Genomic DNA, 17,959 nt, shown 5'->3' on the forward strand with positions numbered 1-17,959 from the left:
ATTTTGTAAGGCTGCTACTGCTGGCAAGCTCAGGCTCTGCTTTTGGAGCATGATGCAGGAGCAGCTCAGGCTCTTCTCTCCTCCTCTTCACACCTACTCTCCAATACCGACAGCAGACATCATCTCCAGCAGCAGCTATTAATATAGCAACACGAATGCACTCAGAAGGACCTGGGAAAAGCATTTTCCTAGTCAGACAGAGCATCCTTCCCCTCCCCACAGCCGGTACTGCTGTGGCTGGAGCAAAACACAGCAGCAGTTCAGCACCAGGCACTAACAGCACGAACTGTCTCCGTCATCCCTGCCCCATGCACCCCCTCCAGCACCCCTCTGGCCACGTCACAAGCTCCTGAAGCACCAGGCCAGCTGTTCCAGCTCTTCCTGCCAGGCTCAGGTGTCCTGCAGAGATGCTACAAGCACCAGCAGCACCCCTGCCTCCAAGAGATCACCAACAACACAGCTCCCACCTCTTCCCATCGTGCTGAAGATATGCTCTGCCTTCCAGCACCGGAGGCTACTAACACTAGTAAAGAAAGAGCCAGCGAGAGGTTGGCTGAAGGAAGGGAAGAGGTTTGAGACTGCTCTGAGCTGCAACACAGCATAAAGTACGGGGCAGGGTGATGTAAAGTCCCTGTGCACTCTGCTGACAGCTGAAATCTCTTGGCAGCAAAGGCAGATGCTCAAGGACATAGGCTTGCAATCCCTTTGCAACAAGTTTTGCCTTAGTTCCAAGGCTGGAAGTAGCATTTGCCGAATGAAAGGTGCAGATAAAAAAAATCAACACAGGAGATCAAACATTCTCGGCCATTTAATAGTGTTGGGATAACACTGTGCCATCCCCCCATGCTCTCACAGAGCTTCCCAGTGCCAGTCTTGTGGCAAGAACTGCGCTGTTCCAGAAGAAGTCGGCACTTTCTGAGGCTCAATCCCCAAACACCCATGCTGAGAACAGGCAGCATTATTCTGTCAGTGGTATCAGGAGCAGACTCTGCTCATCCCTGATAGCCAGAAGCCGAGTGCTCCAGCACAGCATTTACAGCAACGTTCAGCGTGGAAGCTGCTCATCCTCTCAGATCAAAGTGTAACGCGTGCTCTGGATCAAGTATCCACGCACCTTGCGCTGGGGGGCATGCAGCTGTCCTGCCACCAAAGCACCACAGTTATTTCAGAGTTTACTCTGAGCAAACTCCAGCGCAGTAGTCAGGGCTCCCTGAATGCCTTTGGCATTTCCACTGCCCTTAGCGACGATAGGAGAGCCTCCTGCCTTGCCCTCCATCTGCGTACAGACAGCCACGGCCCAGTCAGCGGCAGAGAACACAGGGAGGCAGTCCTGGGGAAGAGACACAGAGCAGAGTGGTTTGGGCTGTGGAGCACTCCACAGTTTGGTGAAGGAAGGTGGACGTGACCTGGAGGATAGAGTATTATCTGTGCCCAGCAAAGGCTGAAAGCTTATCTGGTCCCAGTATGGTCATCTCAGGTCCTACCCCAGCAAGATTAACCAGCAACACTGGGTAGAATCCCATTAAAAAAAACTCAGCTGGGACTTACTGAGCAGTCAGCCCCAGTCTCTCTTTGAAGACAGGTTCCCCGTGACTCTGCCAGGGTTCTGCTTACCTTGGACACCTGGCAGGCACAGAGCACCTCTCCAGAAGCCTGAGGGCTGAGCAGCAGGACTGATGTGCCTGGAGATTTGTCACACAGCTGGTTCACTACCTTCATCAGGATCTAGGAGAAGCAGGGAGAGGAGGGGTCAGGCTGTGGCAAAGGAGAACGGGGTGCAGCAGAAAACACAGCCTGCAGCTCCCCTTGACTGCTGGACCAACACACAACATGATTCACTCACGGACAGGGAGTCAGCTGGGACAGTGTCTATGATGACAGGTTGGTTGCAGTGCTTTGTTAGCAGGCTTTGCGCCTTCTCTTCAGCCTGGAGGAGGAAACACACAGCACTTGAGGGGCTACAGGTGGCACGGGTGAGCAGGATGGGTATATGTGCATGTAACACGTACATGAGGAGTGAAAGTACTGCTCTGTGGGATAGAGGAGAGGTGTATGCTAGCTGAGATCAAAGTAAGGCTGGCAGACTAAAATCTCCACATGTACAACCCCAAAGAGATGAACCCCTTTCAAAAGGGGGACAGAGACCCACGCTGTTCTCAGCCTCTTTCCTCTGCCTACTCATTGCCACATCTCAGGCAGGATCTTGTAGCAAGATGCTGCTACTTTAAGGACAGGATAGATCTTACTGAGAATATTAAGTCACCAATAAGCATTTCCTAAGGGCTTTTAACATAATCATGTAAATTAGCAAGACAAATGCAGCAGGGAAGCAGAGCAACATCCATGCGGCTGAGAGAAAGGCTCTGTCTGGCCACTCTCCTGCTGCAGGACCTTTTAAAGCTCATTTTCAGGGCCACCTTATCTTCTCCACGTATTAAGGAGGCGGCAATGCCTACGTGCCTGTTGCTGTTTGATAAAAGCACTGATGGGGGTTCTCTATCCTCAGAGAGAGGGAGCTGTGGGTATTTGGGTGTGCCAAAACCAGTCAATCCTTCAGCCCTGGTTAATGCCAGTGAAATCAACCCAACAGAGGGCTTGTGCTGTACTGCATGTGACTGTACCTGCTTTCCCTTGCCTTCTGATGGGACCCCAGTCACTGAGGTGCTGTGAACTGTGCCAAAGACACCAGGTTCACTGCTGCCAGCAGGCTGCAGGGAGCGTGCTGCTGCCACAGTACCTGCTGCATCTCCAGTTTCTTGATGGCTGTGTTGGCGGTTCGCTGCAGCGCTTTGAGGATGGTCTGTAGTTCTTTTCTTTGCCACTGGGGCATTGCAGTGCTAGCCACCACCTGCAAGACAATTTGCTGTGTAAAGACGCTGAATAGTACCTAGGAATCAACTACTCATTCTCTGGGAGGACCAGAAGATTTTTCAGCTGGGCATCTAAAGCCTGGGGAGAAGCCTGGAAACCCTTTTTCACTGCTTTACCCTCCCCACCACTTCCTCCTCTCATATTCCCTCTGGCAACAAAGGCACCTAGACTCTGGTTGAAATCTTTATGACCAACGAGGCACCAGCAAGTAGCAACTTCTCCTTGCTATTGACCACGGGGTAAAATGTGAGCCTACTGGGGACCTCAGGAGAGCCTACGGCAGGATCCTTCTGCACAGGAACGTAATCCTTACTTTGGTCAGCTGGCCCACTTCTTTGGAGAGGTTCTGCATCTCAGCAACAGAGGTGCTCCTCTGCTTCATCCGTATGGAGACGGAGTCCACTTCCACAGCCAAGCACTGGCCTACCTCTCGGGCCTGCAGAGAGGGAGAGAAAACACTTCAGGTGCAGCAACAGAAAGAAGGAGCAGGGATGGAGAATGTGGGGAGGTGGCAGGGTCATAACCACTGAAGTGCTGCTCAGCATCCAGAGGAAAGACACCTACAGACAGGCTTTAAAATCGACTGTCCCAATGAGACTCTGCAATACAAAGCTCCTCTCTACATTTGCAACCAGTGCTAGAGGTTCACACCCACAGGACCAAGCTGTCACCTCGTTACCACAGAATCACAGAATTTCTAGGTTGGAAGAGACCTCAAGATCATCGAGTCCAACCTCTGACCTAACGCTAGCATCCCCACTAAACCATATCGCTAAGCTCTACATCTAAACGTCTTTTGAAGACCTCCAGGGATGGTGACTCCACCACTTCCCTGGGCAGCCTGTTCCAATGCCTAACAGCCCTTTCAGTAAAGAAGTTCTTCCTAACATCTAACCTAAAACTCATATATCCTCAGTATCTCACAACAAACCATCATGATTTCAATGCAAAAAACTCGGGTATCCATTTACTTTTTAATGCATTAGCAAGCACACTCTTGAAACTAACTGAAGTTAAACACGAAGACTGAAGAAACACTAAACCAAGATTAAAGAAACCTCATCAGCTGACGTTTCCCTGAGGATGAGTTCAGCTGGTCTTGGTGCATTTCTTATTGCTTTTGCCAACACCAACGCTACTATTAATAAAAAAAAGCTAATACAAGCTTTTTGCCACCAGTGAAAATCTTTAGTGTTTGGACCACTTCTGCCCTGCCAGATCTTTGTGCCTGTGAGGGTCCTGGGAGATTATACACCAGAATAGCAGAGACGATATAGGAAAACCTGTGGGCAGAGAGATCTGTTCTGCCCAGCTAAATACCCATTCCTTGTTCCACGTTGCTCCGCCCTGCCTGCAGTCTCCTTTGTCTGATTAACACATCCACAGCTCCTCTCGGGGGCTCCTCAGGTCAACGCTTCCAGCAAAGCATGCAGATGTGCCCTGCAGCTTTTCATTCCTCTGCATCAAGACAAACTGGTGGGAACACAGCTATGCATGGGACACAGCCAGCCAAAAAGCAACAGATTTGAGGGGGGAGCTTTGCTTCCAGTTTTCCCAGTTGTGATGGCAGCGGGTCACTCTCCTCTGTCTGCAGCCTTTAAGGAAGCAGTCAGGGTGCAGGGCCCCTGGCGCTTCCAGATACTCAAGAACAGAGATCTCGCAGACACACTAATAGGTTGATTGCTTCTTATAAAGACCTTATCAGATCAGAACTACAGTTTGGCAAGAAAGAGACTAAAGAAAGAAGCCAAAAGGCTGTAAGAACGAGGGCAGAGCCCTGTAGTCATAAAGTACAAATCCACCTGTGACAGGTAGGAGGTAGAAGCAAAGCACAAAGGATCACACCTTTAAATACCTACCTGGAGACTGAAATTTCTATTCCAGAGGCTTCCTGATATTTTGTGCCAAGTTTCTATCTTGGAAAAGGGGGGTCTGAAGGGAGGAATGAAGGTCATGGAGACAGGAGCGTGGGACAAGGGGGAATGGATGTGAAGAGTGAGGTACAGCAGCAGAGCTGGCCCCAGGGTAAAGAAGGAAACAAGATCAGGTGTAGCAGGGAGGCTCCAGCAGAGGGAATCTGCTTGTCTAAGCAGGAACCTGTAAAATTGGGTCCATCTGAAATCTCAGTACCCTTTTCTTACCTGCTTGGCCTGTCTCCCTGTGACTGCAATGACACGGCTAACCCCTTTCACAAGCTGGCGCTCGCTGACGATGGCCAGGTCCTCCATAGCTCCTGTTTGGAGAAGGTGCCTGCAAAGTTGACGGAGAACAGGAAAGAAACAAGTTGCCCTCTGGGACCAGAAATCAGGGAGCCTACTTCCATTTCAGACACATCTGGAGTAGAGCAGCCCCTCCCCAGTCCCAACAGCTTCAGTCCTTTCCATCCCTAAAATCCTGGTGGCACCTGGTCAGGCAAGAGACAGCAGAGCTGAGGCTACTCCAGAAGAACCTCCGTGCTACCAGCTCAGCAGGCTTCTGCCAAATGTACCTAACAGCCAAGTTCTGCCTTGCTGTCCTTTCTTTCAGCACTAGGATGGATTAGAATTTTTCCCTTGCTACTCAGCCACTGCTGAAGCTTGCAGAACACAATTTTTTCCTTCAACTCCCCCACTCCTTTGTCAGACCAGCTTGCAGAAAGGCCAGTCATCTCCAGACACATTGCAGCCATGCAGACAGAGGGCACCGATGACTTTCCCCTTTCATATCCAATGTTGAATAGCCAAGAAGGAAAACAACCACAGCGTCTCAGGTTCTCCGTTACCACAAGTAACCATTTCAGACAGCTTTGCTAGAATTGATCATCTCCACTCCCCTGCAGTTTCTTGTCCCACTCCTCCCACGTGAATGTTCTCATGACTAGAAACTTGCTCATTTCCAGCTGTATCAGCTCAAAGGCCAATTTGTTCCTTTTTGTTTTCATGGTATCACTGTCCTACGATTATTAACTCTTCTTCTACTCTCATTAGTGCTAAAAGGGCTAAAATAATTAAAATAATCAGACTGGCCCCTAATTCTGCCAACCATCACAGAGTCTCCTGTTGGGTTTCCTGCCCTCCTGCAACCCCAAAACCACAGCTCCCTATCTCAGTTTAGAGTGAGAGGACACGCACCCTGCTCACACCGATGGAGCCCTGCAGCTTCCAGGTGGGCTTCAGAGTGTGAAACAAGGAAAAATACTTTGCATTTTGTTAACGTTTTGGTACTTCCCAATCTCTACAACCAGCCTATTCTGTCCCCATTTCAGATGAGGAAGGATCAGAGAGTGGGACTTGGAATTATGCCTTTACCTCAGCCACCAGTGCTCACACACAAGCCTTGCAGAGCATACAGAGATCCTCACACAGGCTGATCCCCGGGTCAGGGTGGGAAGCAGCTCGAGAGAATCAGAAGGACACAGTCTGCAGACAAACACACCATCTGACTGTAGGTAAAAGACACTTACGTCCCACAGCAGAGCTCCACAGAGGTCTGCCTTGCAGCCTCAGAGTCGCAGGTCAGCACAGTCTCCACAGGGACCCCGAGGGACACTATCCTCACCGGGTCTGGATACTCCTGACAGAGGAGACAGGGATCAGCAGCTAACCACACAGTCCTTCAGGGTGTCGTGGTTTAACCCGACCGGCAGCTAAACACCACGCAGCCGTTCGCTCACCCTCCCCCCTCCCTCTCTGGGACGGGGGAGAGAAATGGAAAGTGAAGCCCATGAGTTGAGATAAAGACAGTTTAATAAGACAGGAAAAGAAAAAAAAAATAACAAAAATAATAATAACAATAATAATAATGATGATACAATGGTGATAATACGAAAGTAATAATAGTATGTACAAACAAGTGATGCACAATGCAATTGCTCACCACCCGCTGACCGATGCCCAGCCTAACCCCGAGCAGTCCGGCCCCCTCCCCCCGGCTAGCCACCCCTATATATTGTTTAGCATGACGTCAGATGGTATGGAATACCCCTTTGGCTAGTTTGGGTCACCTGTCCTGGGTCTGTCCCCTCCCAGCTCTTACTGCACCCCCCAGCCTGCCTGTTGGCAGGACAGAGCAAAGGCTGAGATGTCCTTGGCTTAGTATAAGCACTGCTCTGCAACAATTAAAGCATCGGGGTGTTATCAGCACTCTTCTCATTCTAAGCCAAAACACAGCATTCCACCAGCTACTAGGAAGAAAATTAATTCTGTGCTAACTGAAACCAGGACACAGGGGCACTTACAGGCAGCTTCAGGTCCCTGCCTTACTTTACCCCTCTTCTAAAGCACCCCCAGAGTCAGGGGCAGCTCTGCTGCTCCCCCACAAACAGCCACCATGGGAGAAAGAAAAAAATGGGTGGCACCATAAGCTGTTGGGCCAGATAAATGAGCAGAAAGCCTATGCACCACCAGTCGCCACATATCACAAAACAGTGCTCCTGAGATCTTATCTCTGTCCCATTTTCCCTCCTGAGTTTGGAGAGACATTTCCCCTACAGAAACCTGTTGCTTCAACTTCTCTTATGGCCCAGATGATTCCTGCTGAAGGAGCAGGCTCAGAGAAACATGACCTATGTTCCTGTCGTACCTCATCCATAGCACGAAGTCCCTGAACTCTTCTTGCCAGCGCAAGGGGAACCTCAGCCATATGCACAGCCTCATTTCGTTTGATCACATCCTGGACCACCTGCTCAACTCGCTGCAGCTGCTCCACAGTCACAGGACCCTGAGGAAGCAAATCAGCCTTCAGGAGAAGCCTCCCAAAAGGCACAGAACAAAGGAGGGAGAACTCTGGGCTCACAGACAACTCAGCTTGGACACACCACTTTCCCCATGACTCACCTTCCCTGCTTGTAAAAGGGAATAGCGAGCATCACGACCCTCCCACCTCTCTATAGAAGTGACTACAGCGAGAGGAGAAAAATCCCCGAAGAGAGGCCAGTACCGAGGTGCTGGTACTGCTGAGAAGCAAGGAGACACGAGCCCAGAGTCACCTGGATATCGAAGTCGAAGCGCAGCCGCTCTGCTGTCACGTGGGACCCTCGCTGCTCCGTCCTGTCACCCAGGACGTGGCGGAGAGCAAAGTTGAGCAGGTGGGTAGCGGTGTGGTTGGTCATGCAGGCCAGCCGCCGGGCCTGAAAGCACAGACAATTTCCCCTGGTGGGCTGCTTCTGCACAGCCTGGGGGAGCAGAGGATGGCATAAGGAGGGAAGTGAAAGGCTGCATGCGAGGGGATGGGGGGGTGATGGTGACAGAACAACAGGTAGCACAGCTGCCAGATGAATTTATGTCAGAGGGCAGATCTCACTTCTTTTCGCCATGGGATCGCCTCTGTAAAACAGCAAGGGTAGGCTGAACGCTTCTGGACAGACCTGTAGCTCATACAAGACTACAGACAAACTCACTTGTAAGTCCTCCTTCCCACTGCAATAAAGAAGTCTCAGGAACACAAGGAACCGCTGCCATGCCCAGGTTACTCACGGCATTAAATGACTTTCAAAGAAAGGCTGGAAAAGGGTTAAGAGCTCTGAGTTATTACCTCATCCACGAAAAGCTGAACTTGATCTCCAGCACGCAGGGTTTCCACAGCAGTGACCTCATGGACCACGTAACCACCACAGAGACGAACTGACTCTACAGGGAAGAGGATGTCCTGAACAGAGAGACACAGAAAGATGAGTTAGGGCACAGGGAGCATCCAAAGACCCATGCTACACATCTGCTTGATCCTACTGTGAAACACAACCCCTGTTGGTCCCAAAGAGACAGCAATGGGGTGTGAAAAGCAGGGACAAGCTTCCAGCCAGCATAACCAGCGTGCCTCAGCCCTTCCTTGCAGCCAGCCACTCACTGCACAACAGGTCGAGACTGCCAGTTTGCAGTGGAGGGGCAGCAATGCCAACTGTGCTAATGAATTTTCCTAGCGGGGATGTCTGTCCAAGAGAAATTGGACAGCAGCTGCCAAGGCACCTGCATCAGGCATCCACGGTGCCTCTTCTGCTTCACAAGGTTGGCAAGAAAAACTTGATCCCTCTTTCATCTTGGGGAGACATGCTAAGCAAGGCACTATCACATTCTGCAAGGCTAAAAAGGCAGCATCGTCGCCCAAAGGTGACTGTCAGGAGCTAGAACATGGGAGGGAGAAAAAGCTGCACCCCTTCTTCTTAGAAGAGAGTCAAAGCTTTCTCTCTGTCAGTGTAGAAAGAACTTGCTGCAGAGGCGGATGCCACCCTACTTGTGAAGAACACAGCACGCTGAAGAGCTCCCCGTCATCCCCAGCAAGAAGAAATTGCAAAAGGCTGAGAGAGACAACCAGAGCAGCAGGTCCACCTCCACCAGGTTACTGCTGCTTCTTCCTCACCCCACCAACCCCAACACAAAGTCAAGGACACTGTCAAGAGCTAGCAGCCTGCTAATTAATACAGCAAAGTAGCTCATCATTTGGGGAGGTCTGCCTGGCCTCGATGTCCAGGACTGCCTTGGGTTCAGGCAGCAAAAGGTCTCTCACCTGCTGTCCTAAGCGTATCAGGTAGCCTTGGTCAGAGGCTTGCCCACCCTGCTCTGCATAAAAGTTAGTCCTGTCCAAGATGACACCACAGCGCTGCCCTGCCCCAACCTCCTTCTGTAGAGACTGATCTCTGTACAGCATCAGGACGGTGGCCTGGCACGGGCTGAACTCTGCCAAGGGGAAGAAGATGGAAGCAATCAGTGCGAGCACCCTGGCAGATCACACCATGAAAGGGGGCACCACATGCCAACCCTGCCAACACCCATCCTATAATGAAAGCTGGCACTTGACTTTGTAGGGTAGGAACAGCTATTGGCAGAAAGGACACAGGATCTGTTATCTGGAAGCAAGCCACCCTCATTTACCCAGTGAGGCACTTGCCGGGTAGTAGCTAACCAGGCAGGGTCCATGTGAGTCTGACAGAGCAAGATGTGGCACAGACACATCTCTATCATGCTATGCTGTGTGCTTGGCCAGCCTGACTGCCTTTGACAGAGATGACTGGCTTGGTGGACAAGGGAAGGCAGCAAAGTCACGTTCCTTGACTTAGCAAGCTTCTGACACATCTGCCTGAGCAGCCTTGAAGCCAAATGCAGGCCAAATGCTGGGCCCCACAGAAAACTGCTCAAAGTTTCCAAGTTCAGCTGACACTCAGTTACTAGCAGAGCTACTTGTAGGCTGATATTAGGGCCAACGCCTTTCAACAGCTTCATTAACAATAATCCATGACAGGAGGGGATGCACGCTTATCCTGCTTGTGTCTGGCAGCAAGTGGTCAGGACCAGACAATACACTGAAGAGCCCGGCTGCTTTTCAGAGGGATCTGGCAGGCTGCAGAAATGGACTGAGAGCAACCTTCAGGTTCTCAAGGACAAGATGAACACAAGTCAGCACGGTGCCCCTGCAGCAAGAAGGCTGCTACCTGCTGGGCTGTGTGAACGCAAACGTAGTCAGCAGGCCAAAGAAAGCAGTTATTCACCTCTGTGTGGCGTCTGTGACACTATGTCTAGAGCTGGGGAAATTCTGGTTGTACATAAGGAAAAAAACTTCACATGGTGATAAAGAACTGGAAGAGGGACCAGAGAGGCAGTGGTATCTTCATCCTTGAAGATACTGAAAACTTACCTGGAGAAGGCCCTGAGCAACCTGATCTGACTGCGAAGCAGATCCTTTCTGCATCAAGAGATGGGACATCCAGAAGTCCCCTCTAACCTGAATTACTCCACGATTCAGTGCCTGAAAAGGTGGGATAGTACTAGCTTGGAAATTTCAGCCAATGCCTATGATGGGCTAATTTTCCTTCACTGTGCTTGCTGTAGTACTTATAGTTTGAACTGCCTCACTTTTCACTTACTGTGGGTTGCCACCAGCATGCTGGGTAAGATGGAGCTGGCTGTACACAGCTATCTAATTGCTTGTGACAGCCACATCACCTCTTACTCTCTGTGGTTTAGCTTTATGCTTCCCCTGGAGCATCAGCAACCCCAGTTAGCCCAAACGACAAAAAGCCTGCACTGTCATCTAGCGGCCTGCCAAGGAAATAGCAAGTCCCTGGCTTTAAGCAGCCACCTCAACTGGCATCACTCTCCCTAGCACTCACATTCAGGAGCCTGATTGTTGGGGACAGACTCACCTCTGGCAGAAATCAAGTCACTGCTTCAGCAACCCACATCTCACAGCCTTGTCACTAGCCTGAGCTTTCCTGAGGACATGCCACCAGAATGGCAAATACCTCAGAAAAAGGTATAGGGGCAAAGAAGGGATGTAGCAGCGAAGTGGACAAGTTTGAACCACAAGATCCCTGTCCTCCTGCGTGCACCAGGCCAGCAAAAGCAGTCTGATGACAGATTCCTTAGGCAGAGTTTGTCCTACATAAAGGACATGGCCACTTACCGTACTGCCCGTGCTGCCCAAGCTTGTAGGAGTATTTCGGAGAGTCATCAGTAGCAGGCACGTTGTCACCCCGCAGCTGAGCCAGCGAGTGCACATCCAGGTGCACAGCTGTGCCCTCCAGCTGTCCTGCCTGCGCGCCCTGAGCCTTCCGCTGCAGCAGAGCAAAGGCAGGGTTAGAGGGGAGGTACCCAGGGGATTGGTTTCCCCAGTAACTGGAGTTTTATGGCTAGAAGCAACTGCTTCCACCTTCCTGGAAATGACTCCTTTATGTCTATGCTGATACTAAACCAAACCCATTCCTTCCAGCCCCACAAGCACTCAACACCACCCACAGGGGCAAGTCACAAGCAACTGCTAACAAAGCCCAGCTTGCTGCATAGCTGTGAAAATTCCAGGCCATTAAAGCTGAGAAGAGCACAGCCTTGATGTTATGTAATCAGCCTTGATCTGATTACTGCACAAGGTGGGCAGTGCGAGTCTTCCAGCACTACAGAGGCTGAAAGGATTACGTCAACTCTTCACAAATCACTTGCTGTTTGGGCTGTCTATGCTGGCTCTGCTTTGCGTGGAGCGTTGGACTACACAACTGCCAGAGGTCACCCCTAACGTGTGTAATTCTACAACCACCACTCCAGCCAGTATTGTAAAACACTGCCACTGATCTGACAGGAATCACCAGCCAATACTCCTCAGTCCCACACCCACAGATGAAGTCAGCATGACCCAGCTACTGTTTCAGACCCGCTTCCATTCCAGGGAAAAAGCACGTGGCCCTGTGGTGCATCTGAGGAGCAGTAAAAGGAATTCTGCCTCCACAGGAAAGCACAGGCTCTGAATTATCCTCATGAGGAGAGCCTCTCTTACCTTCGCATCCTCCAGAACAAGTTCACTGAAAGCATCTGAATCCAAACGGATTCCCTTTTCTTCAAGCATCAAGTCAATCAGATCCAGAGGAAACCCCAAATTCCCATAGAGAGACCAGGCTACATCAGCTGTAGGACAAAAAAGAAGCACATGAACTCCTTGTGAACATGGAATGCAAAGTCATCTCCAAAGTTGCTTGGATGAGACCAATCTCGTGTGTGCTTTGGCAGCCAAGTTCACTTTTACTGTGTGCAACTGCACTGAAAATGGGGAAGGGAAGAGAAGCCACAAAGTTCTTTTAGTACAGGACTAAATGTTAGTGGTGCCCCAAAGCCACATCCTGTCAAAATTCAGCGCAGCACAGCTAGATAGGCAGCTGCTCTGGGTGGGTCCTCCTTTTGGCTACATCTTGTAAAGACCCATTTAGTCAGTAAATAAAGCAGCAACAGAATGCTTCTGACTTTCCCAGTACCTAGTTTGTCGTGAGAATGATGCTCTAGGAAACAATCACGATCTGGAGAAAGGAGCACTATCTACTTTTAAATTTGGCATTGGAGTGCCCAGGGCTGGAATGTTCTTGAGGGCATGTGGGGGAAGCAGACAGACACTCACAAGAATAGAATAGTTCAGTTGGAAGGGACCTTCAAAGACCTTCGAGTCCAAAAGAGTTTTGACTTAAGTGCTGGCCATGACATGGATCAAACCAGCTTTAAGTGCAGCTTGGCTGAAGGAGGAGACTCACCTGGGAAATTTGTGGAGGGCTGCATCTGCTGCACTGTCCGCTCAATGACGCGCCTCCCCCGCTCGAGGGAGGACAGGAAAGCAGCTTCATTCTCATTGATGATATTCATGACCTGCCCAAGGAGCAGAAAAAGAGTTGGCTATAACACCTCAGGGAGCTCCCCAGCTCAGCTCAGCCCAAGCGGGTGTGTAATTGGTGCTGTCTGCTTGAACCAGCCCCCTTGTTCTGCAAGCAGCCATCACAACGTGGCTCCGGCGCGCTATTAAACAGCACCAAAGTCACTGCGACTCCGATCACTGTGTTCCTGTTACGGAAATATTGACCATCCACCTGGGGAAGGCTGGATGCTGACAAATGCTCCTTGTCATCCATTTGTTATCCGTGACCCAATTACAGTTGCATGGCTGGAACAGCCAGAGAAATTGCTTGTCACAGCTGCTGTCAGCTGAAGCTAGGAGGGACTAGCCCTAAATCCCCAAACCACTTTGGACAAAGGGTACCCAAGCTAGGACAGGCTGTACTTGGATTCAGCAAAGGAGCTGCCCTAGCTTTTTCAGAGCAATGCCTGCCTGATATTAGAACAAGGCGTCCCTGCTAAGGATTTAATAGAGCTCCCACAAAGAAATCTGCCACAGATTTTCACGTCCAGGCAGTGCCCATGATGCAGATGTGCTCCCCTCACATCAAGGCCTTCCCACAAGAACCCACCTAGGGAAACTCCTCCAGCTAAGTCCCGAGACAGCGCTGCCTTCTGCCTCTGAGAGCTGTGCCCCCCAATGACAATAAGAAAGGGGGTTTCTCTCCAGGGGTTTTCACATCACTCACCTGGTCTGCACTCTTCCTCAGCTCTGGGTAGGCATCGCCCTGTGGAGTGAGCCTCAGTTAGAGATAACATCCTCAGGAGATCTCACAGTGTCACAAGCATTACAGAGGTTTCTCAGGCACGTAAACGTGAAGGGAGCCCCAGCGCACAGCCTCAAGGACAGCATCACAGCAGGACAATCACACCTGGACTCAGAGCTGCTGTCTCCTGGCTACCTCCCCATGACCCTCCTCTGCTAGCCCCTGCAAAGCATCTCCGTGGCAAACACGTCAGTTCACAATGGGAAGCAAGCCCTGCCATTTAGGATGCTGTTAGTAACCACGGGGACCGATTTCAGAAGGCTTTAACCAGATATGACAGCTTGGAAGCTGCTGCCCTCAGGAAAGAAGCGTGCCCTTGCATACACTTACACACTCACGGTGACTGTTAGCACTGGCCCCATTAGGCACCCCATGGCCCCTATTCCCCCATCAGAAACGATCAGGAGACAAGAGATTTTTTACTACTGCAATGCACAACAGCACGCATCCCCTCCTGGAGCTCCTTTCCATCCCAGATTGCCTCCTGATGGCGTACACAAATGGAACAGGGGGCTGAATAGGACATATGATCAATTCTTCCCCAGTGCAGCAGTTTTTACTCACCAGCACTTCCACTACAGTAGGCACGAGTGAAGCCAAGAGCCCAGGCGGAGCGCGAAGGACTTCAGAGCAGAAGCGGACAGCCCGGCGCAGGATCCGACGCAGCACCAGTCTGAAAGCAGGGCAGAACGTCCCGGGCAGCACATGAGCATCCCTGCACAGCTCCCGCATCCAGCACACCCCACGTGCAGCCCCTCTCAGGCCCAACCTATTGCCAAAGAGCTGCTCCATGCACTCTGCGCCTACCCAAGGATGAGTTATTGCAGGTCTGAACCTCCTCCAGGCTCTCACCTTCCTGTCTCCCCAAAGATAGGGGGCACCCCTTACTTTGGCTCACACCAGAACCGCTCCCCTAGCTGCTCACGTTCCCTTCTGGACCTAATTCCCACCACACTGTGCCATTTCCACACATCCTTACTCTGCTCCAGAGAGGCCTGGGTAGATGCCATCAGTGATGCACACGCACAAGGTCCGCACGTGATCTGCCACCACGCGGTAGGCCATATTCACACGCCCAGCGTCAGCATCCCCCACCAGACCTTGGTACCTGGGCGTGCCACAGCCCTAAAAACAAAAAGGGGAGAGACAGATCAGCATGGGTGAATGGCTGCAGAAGGAAAAGCTGCAATCCTAGAGGCAGCCAGCTACACCTGACATCATGCTTCTCAACTACCTTGTGCGTCTAGGATGTACTCATTAAATCCTTCCAGAACATTACAGACTGGCCAACCAATGCCTTGGCCCTGAGGAATTTAGGAAAACTTGAAGGACGAAGGAACCGGCAGTGCTGATATACCAGTGGAATTTTCCCTCAGCTCCCTTAGATGCTGCCGTGGGCCTGGCCAGACAAACCTCCTCTCTCAAAATACAGCACAGTACCACGTGTAGAGAAGGCTGTACTATGGTACCAGGCAGTCTGCACTCAAGGGGCTTTTGCTTAGCTGTAACTCTGAGCAGGAGCACTGTCACCTTGTGAATGGCGTCCAAGATGGGCGTGAAGAGATCCGTGTCGTAGTTGGAGCGTTTGTTCTGCAGAACGGCCACCAGCCTTTCCAAGCCCATTCCTGTATCCACATGGTGCTGAGGCAAGGGAAGCAAATTCCCTTCCACCTCTCTGTCAGTGAGCCAGGAAAAAAAGGCAAAAGAGAACCAGGAGTCAGGTCAGGGGCAAAGAAAAGGTACAGGTGAGTCACAGAGACTGGGAGAGTGATGGGGGATGGAAACAGGAGGTGACCCAACAGAAACATGCTCAGGGATGAGACTAACAGCAGCCTGCCTTGGCACTGCCAGGCAGCCAGGCTCTAAGGGTCAGATAGTCAGGTACACTGTGACATGCAGAAAAGGGGCTTCCTTCAACAGGGGCCCCAGGCCTTCTCCTTATTCTCAGGTTTTCTCTGAGATGTCAGAGGATATACACATACAGTTATAATGTTATATGAGGGGGAAAGGCTCTGGAGCTTAGTCAAAGCGCCTGGTACCTGTTATACTGCATGAAGACCAGGTTCCAGATCTCCACCACGTCAGGGCTGCCCTGGTTCACCAGTGCTGCAGCATTTCTGCCACCACCCACGTGGTCGTAGTGGATCTCTGTGCAGGGACCGCAGGGACCTGTGTCACCCATCTCCCAGAAGTTGTCCTTCAGTGGAAAAGGCAGCACGCGACTAGCAGGCACCCTGGAAAGGCAGACAACAGAGGTAGCAGTGCTGGGGCATGCATGAAAAGCACAAAGTATCCTATGTAACAGGGAAATCTGGAAGAAGGGATCCTTTCTGACTGTTGCAACTCACTATCCAAACACATTAGGACTTGTTTGCTTCAGTTCATGCAGAATTATGCTCCTTAGCAGGAACAGACGGCCCCAAACTTAACAGGACCCTACTCACTGCTCCGAATAGCTAGCAAACTGAATCCGGCTCCCGCTGATGGAGACGGGCGCTCCACCAGGTCAGTGGGGCCACTTTTCTCCTTGGAAAAAAATCTAGCAGAGCTAAGATGTGATCAGGATGGAAGGAAAGGACAAAGACATTCTTCAGGCACTTCACCTAGGTCAGACAGGCTTGGGTGTGCGGCCCCAAACTGACAGCATCTGAGCAGCAGCTTAAAGGTGAAATGCCCCAGAGCGCTCAGACTTTTAGCAGCCCAAACAAAGCAGAAACTAAACATGTTTAAAAACCAGTTTTTGACTCCTGCATTTGCTTCCCATTAACTAAAGAGCAAATGAGAGGCTACGTAGGGTGGAACGTCAGTACCTGCTGCTCAGGACCTTTTCTCTAACACACTCACCCCAGCTGGAGCCATATGTCCCTGCATTCCTTGTCAGCGCTCAGCCCCAGTGAGGAGTCTCCGCCAAAATACGTGACGTAGAGGCGATCCTTGGGGATCTCGTAGACCTCTGTCAAGAGCTCCCAGGCCATGCTGCACGCTTCCTCCTGAGCAGATAAGGGACACAGAGGTAGCACAGGGATCCAAGGTGTGGAGTGAGACAGAAGGTTCTTCAGGACAGGAGTCAGGCGCCAAAGAAGCACATTTCAGCCACTCTCATTTTGGGATTAAAAAAAAAGAAAAAAAGAGTGTGTGTTCGGAGAGCAGCACGATGGTTGGACAAGTGACACAGCTCATCTCTATCATATAAACTTGACATTCCTAAATTACTGGGAGACCTTCAGGATCTCAGCGTGGCCAACACTCACCTGTTTACCACCAGAAGTGCTCCTGTTTATTTAACATTCCTGTTTACTTAGCTGGTTATTTCTTTCCATGGAAAATCGTATTTGCGAGCAAAACTACTAGCATCTTTTATTCTTCTTCCCTTTTAACACCTTTACAGCAAAAAGCACCAGGAGAACTGGAAACCTCTTTTAACCCACGCGAAGGCTCAACAGTGGCGTTCACCCGGTGAACTTTGGTTTGTACACACTGTCTGAAGCTCTGAAAAGCTGAATATTTTGAGAGAAACGAGCTCTCTGCGGGAACACCCAGTGCCCCAGCACGCCGCCCTCCAACCATGGGGCTACCAAGGGGGAATATGCCGCTTGCCATGCCACCTAGCGCAGATAAATTTATTTTTTTCAGGCCTGCAGCAGCCGGCAGAGCTGCGTCCCCGCCTCACCTTGAAGTAGTCCCCGAAGGACCAGCTGCCCAGCATCTCGAAGAAGGTGTGATGGCAGCCGTCCCGGCCCACGTCCTCCAGGTCGTTGTGCTTGCCCCCGGCGCGCACACACTTCTGGCTGTTCACCACCCGCCGGTACCGCGACAGCTCGCTGCGGGGGTGCGCCGTGCCCAGGAAAATGGGCTTAAACTGCGAGATAACGGGGAAAGAGAGAGAGATGGAAGGGGAGGGGAGGTGGTGGTGGTGGTGGGGGGTGCAGCCAGCGCTGCCACCCGGAGGGGCTGTGGCGCACCTGGTTCATGCCCGCATTGACGAAGAGGAGGCTGGGGTCCCCGCGGGGCCGCACGGGGGCGGAGGGCAGGCGGCGGTGGCCGTGCTGCTGCTGGAAGAAGCGCAGGAAGGCGGCGCGGACCCGGGCTGCGGGCAGCGTTGAGGGCAGGCGGCCGCCCGCCGCCATCTTAGGGCGAGGGGCGGAAACAGGAAGGGCGCCATGGCAGGGGGAAGGGGGCAGGGGGAGGCGGGGAGGAGGAGGAGGA

At 51.5% G+C, this 17,959-nt stretch overlaps 1 protein-coding gene across 1 annotated transcript; it reads right to left on the minus strand.

The window, feature by feature from the left end:
- Positions 1–788: 788 nt before the first annotated feature.
- AARS2 (alanyl-tRNA synthetase 2, mitochondrial) lies at positions 789–17,880 on the minus strand. The gene is made up of 22 exons (XM_032184639.1): positions 17,716–17,880; positions 17,424–17,612; positions 16,598–16,743; positions 15,793–15,987; positions 15,284–15,428; positions 14,733–14,878; positions 14,318–14,426; positions 13,676–13,714; positions 12,851–12,962; positions 12,109–12,236; positions 11,245–11,395; positions 9,352–9,521; positions 8,383–8,496; positions 7,838–7,978; positions 7,432–7,569; positions 6,314–6,423; positions 5,013–5,121; positions 3,185–3,307; positions 2,738–2,848; positions 1,844–1,927; positions 1,615–1,725; positions 789–1,330 (listed from the first exon to the last, which is right to left on the minus strand). The coding sequence occupies exons 1-22, from the start codon at positions 17,878–17,880 to the stop codon at positions 1,166–1,168; spliced, it is 2,901 nt and encodes a 966-aa protein (XP_032040530.1). The 3' UTR covers positions 789–1,165.
- Between the last annotated feature and the right edge of the window lie 79 nt (positions 17,881–17,959).

The sequence above is a fragment of the Aythya fuligula genome, chromosome 3, assembly GCF_009819795.1.
Source record: "Aythya fuligula isolate bAytFul2 chromosome 3, bAytFul2.pri, whole genome shotgun sequence".
NCBI lineage: Eukaryota > Metazoa > Chordata > Aves > Anseriformes > Anatidae > Aythya > Aythya fuligula.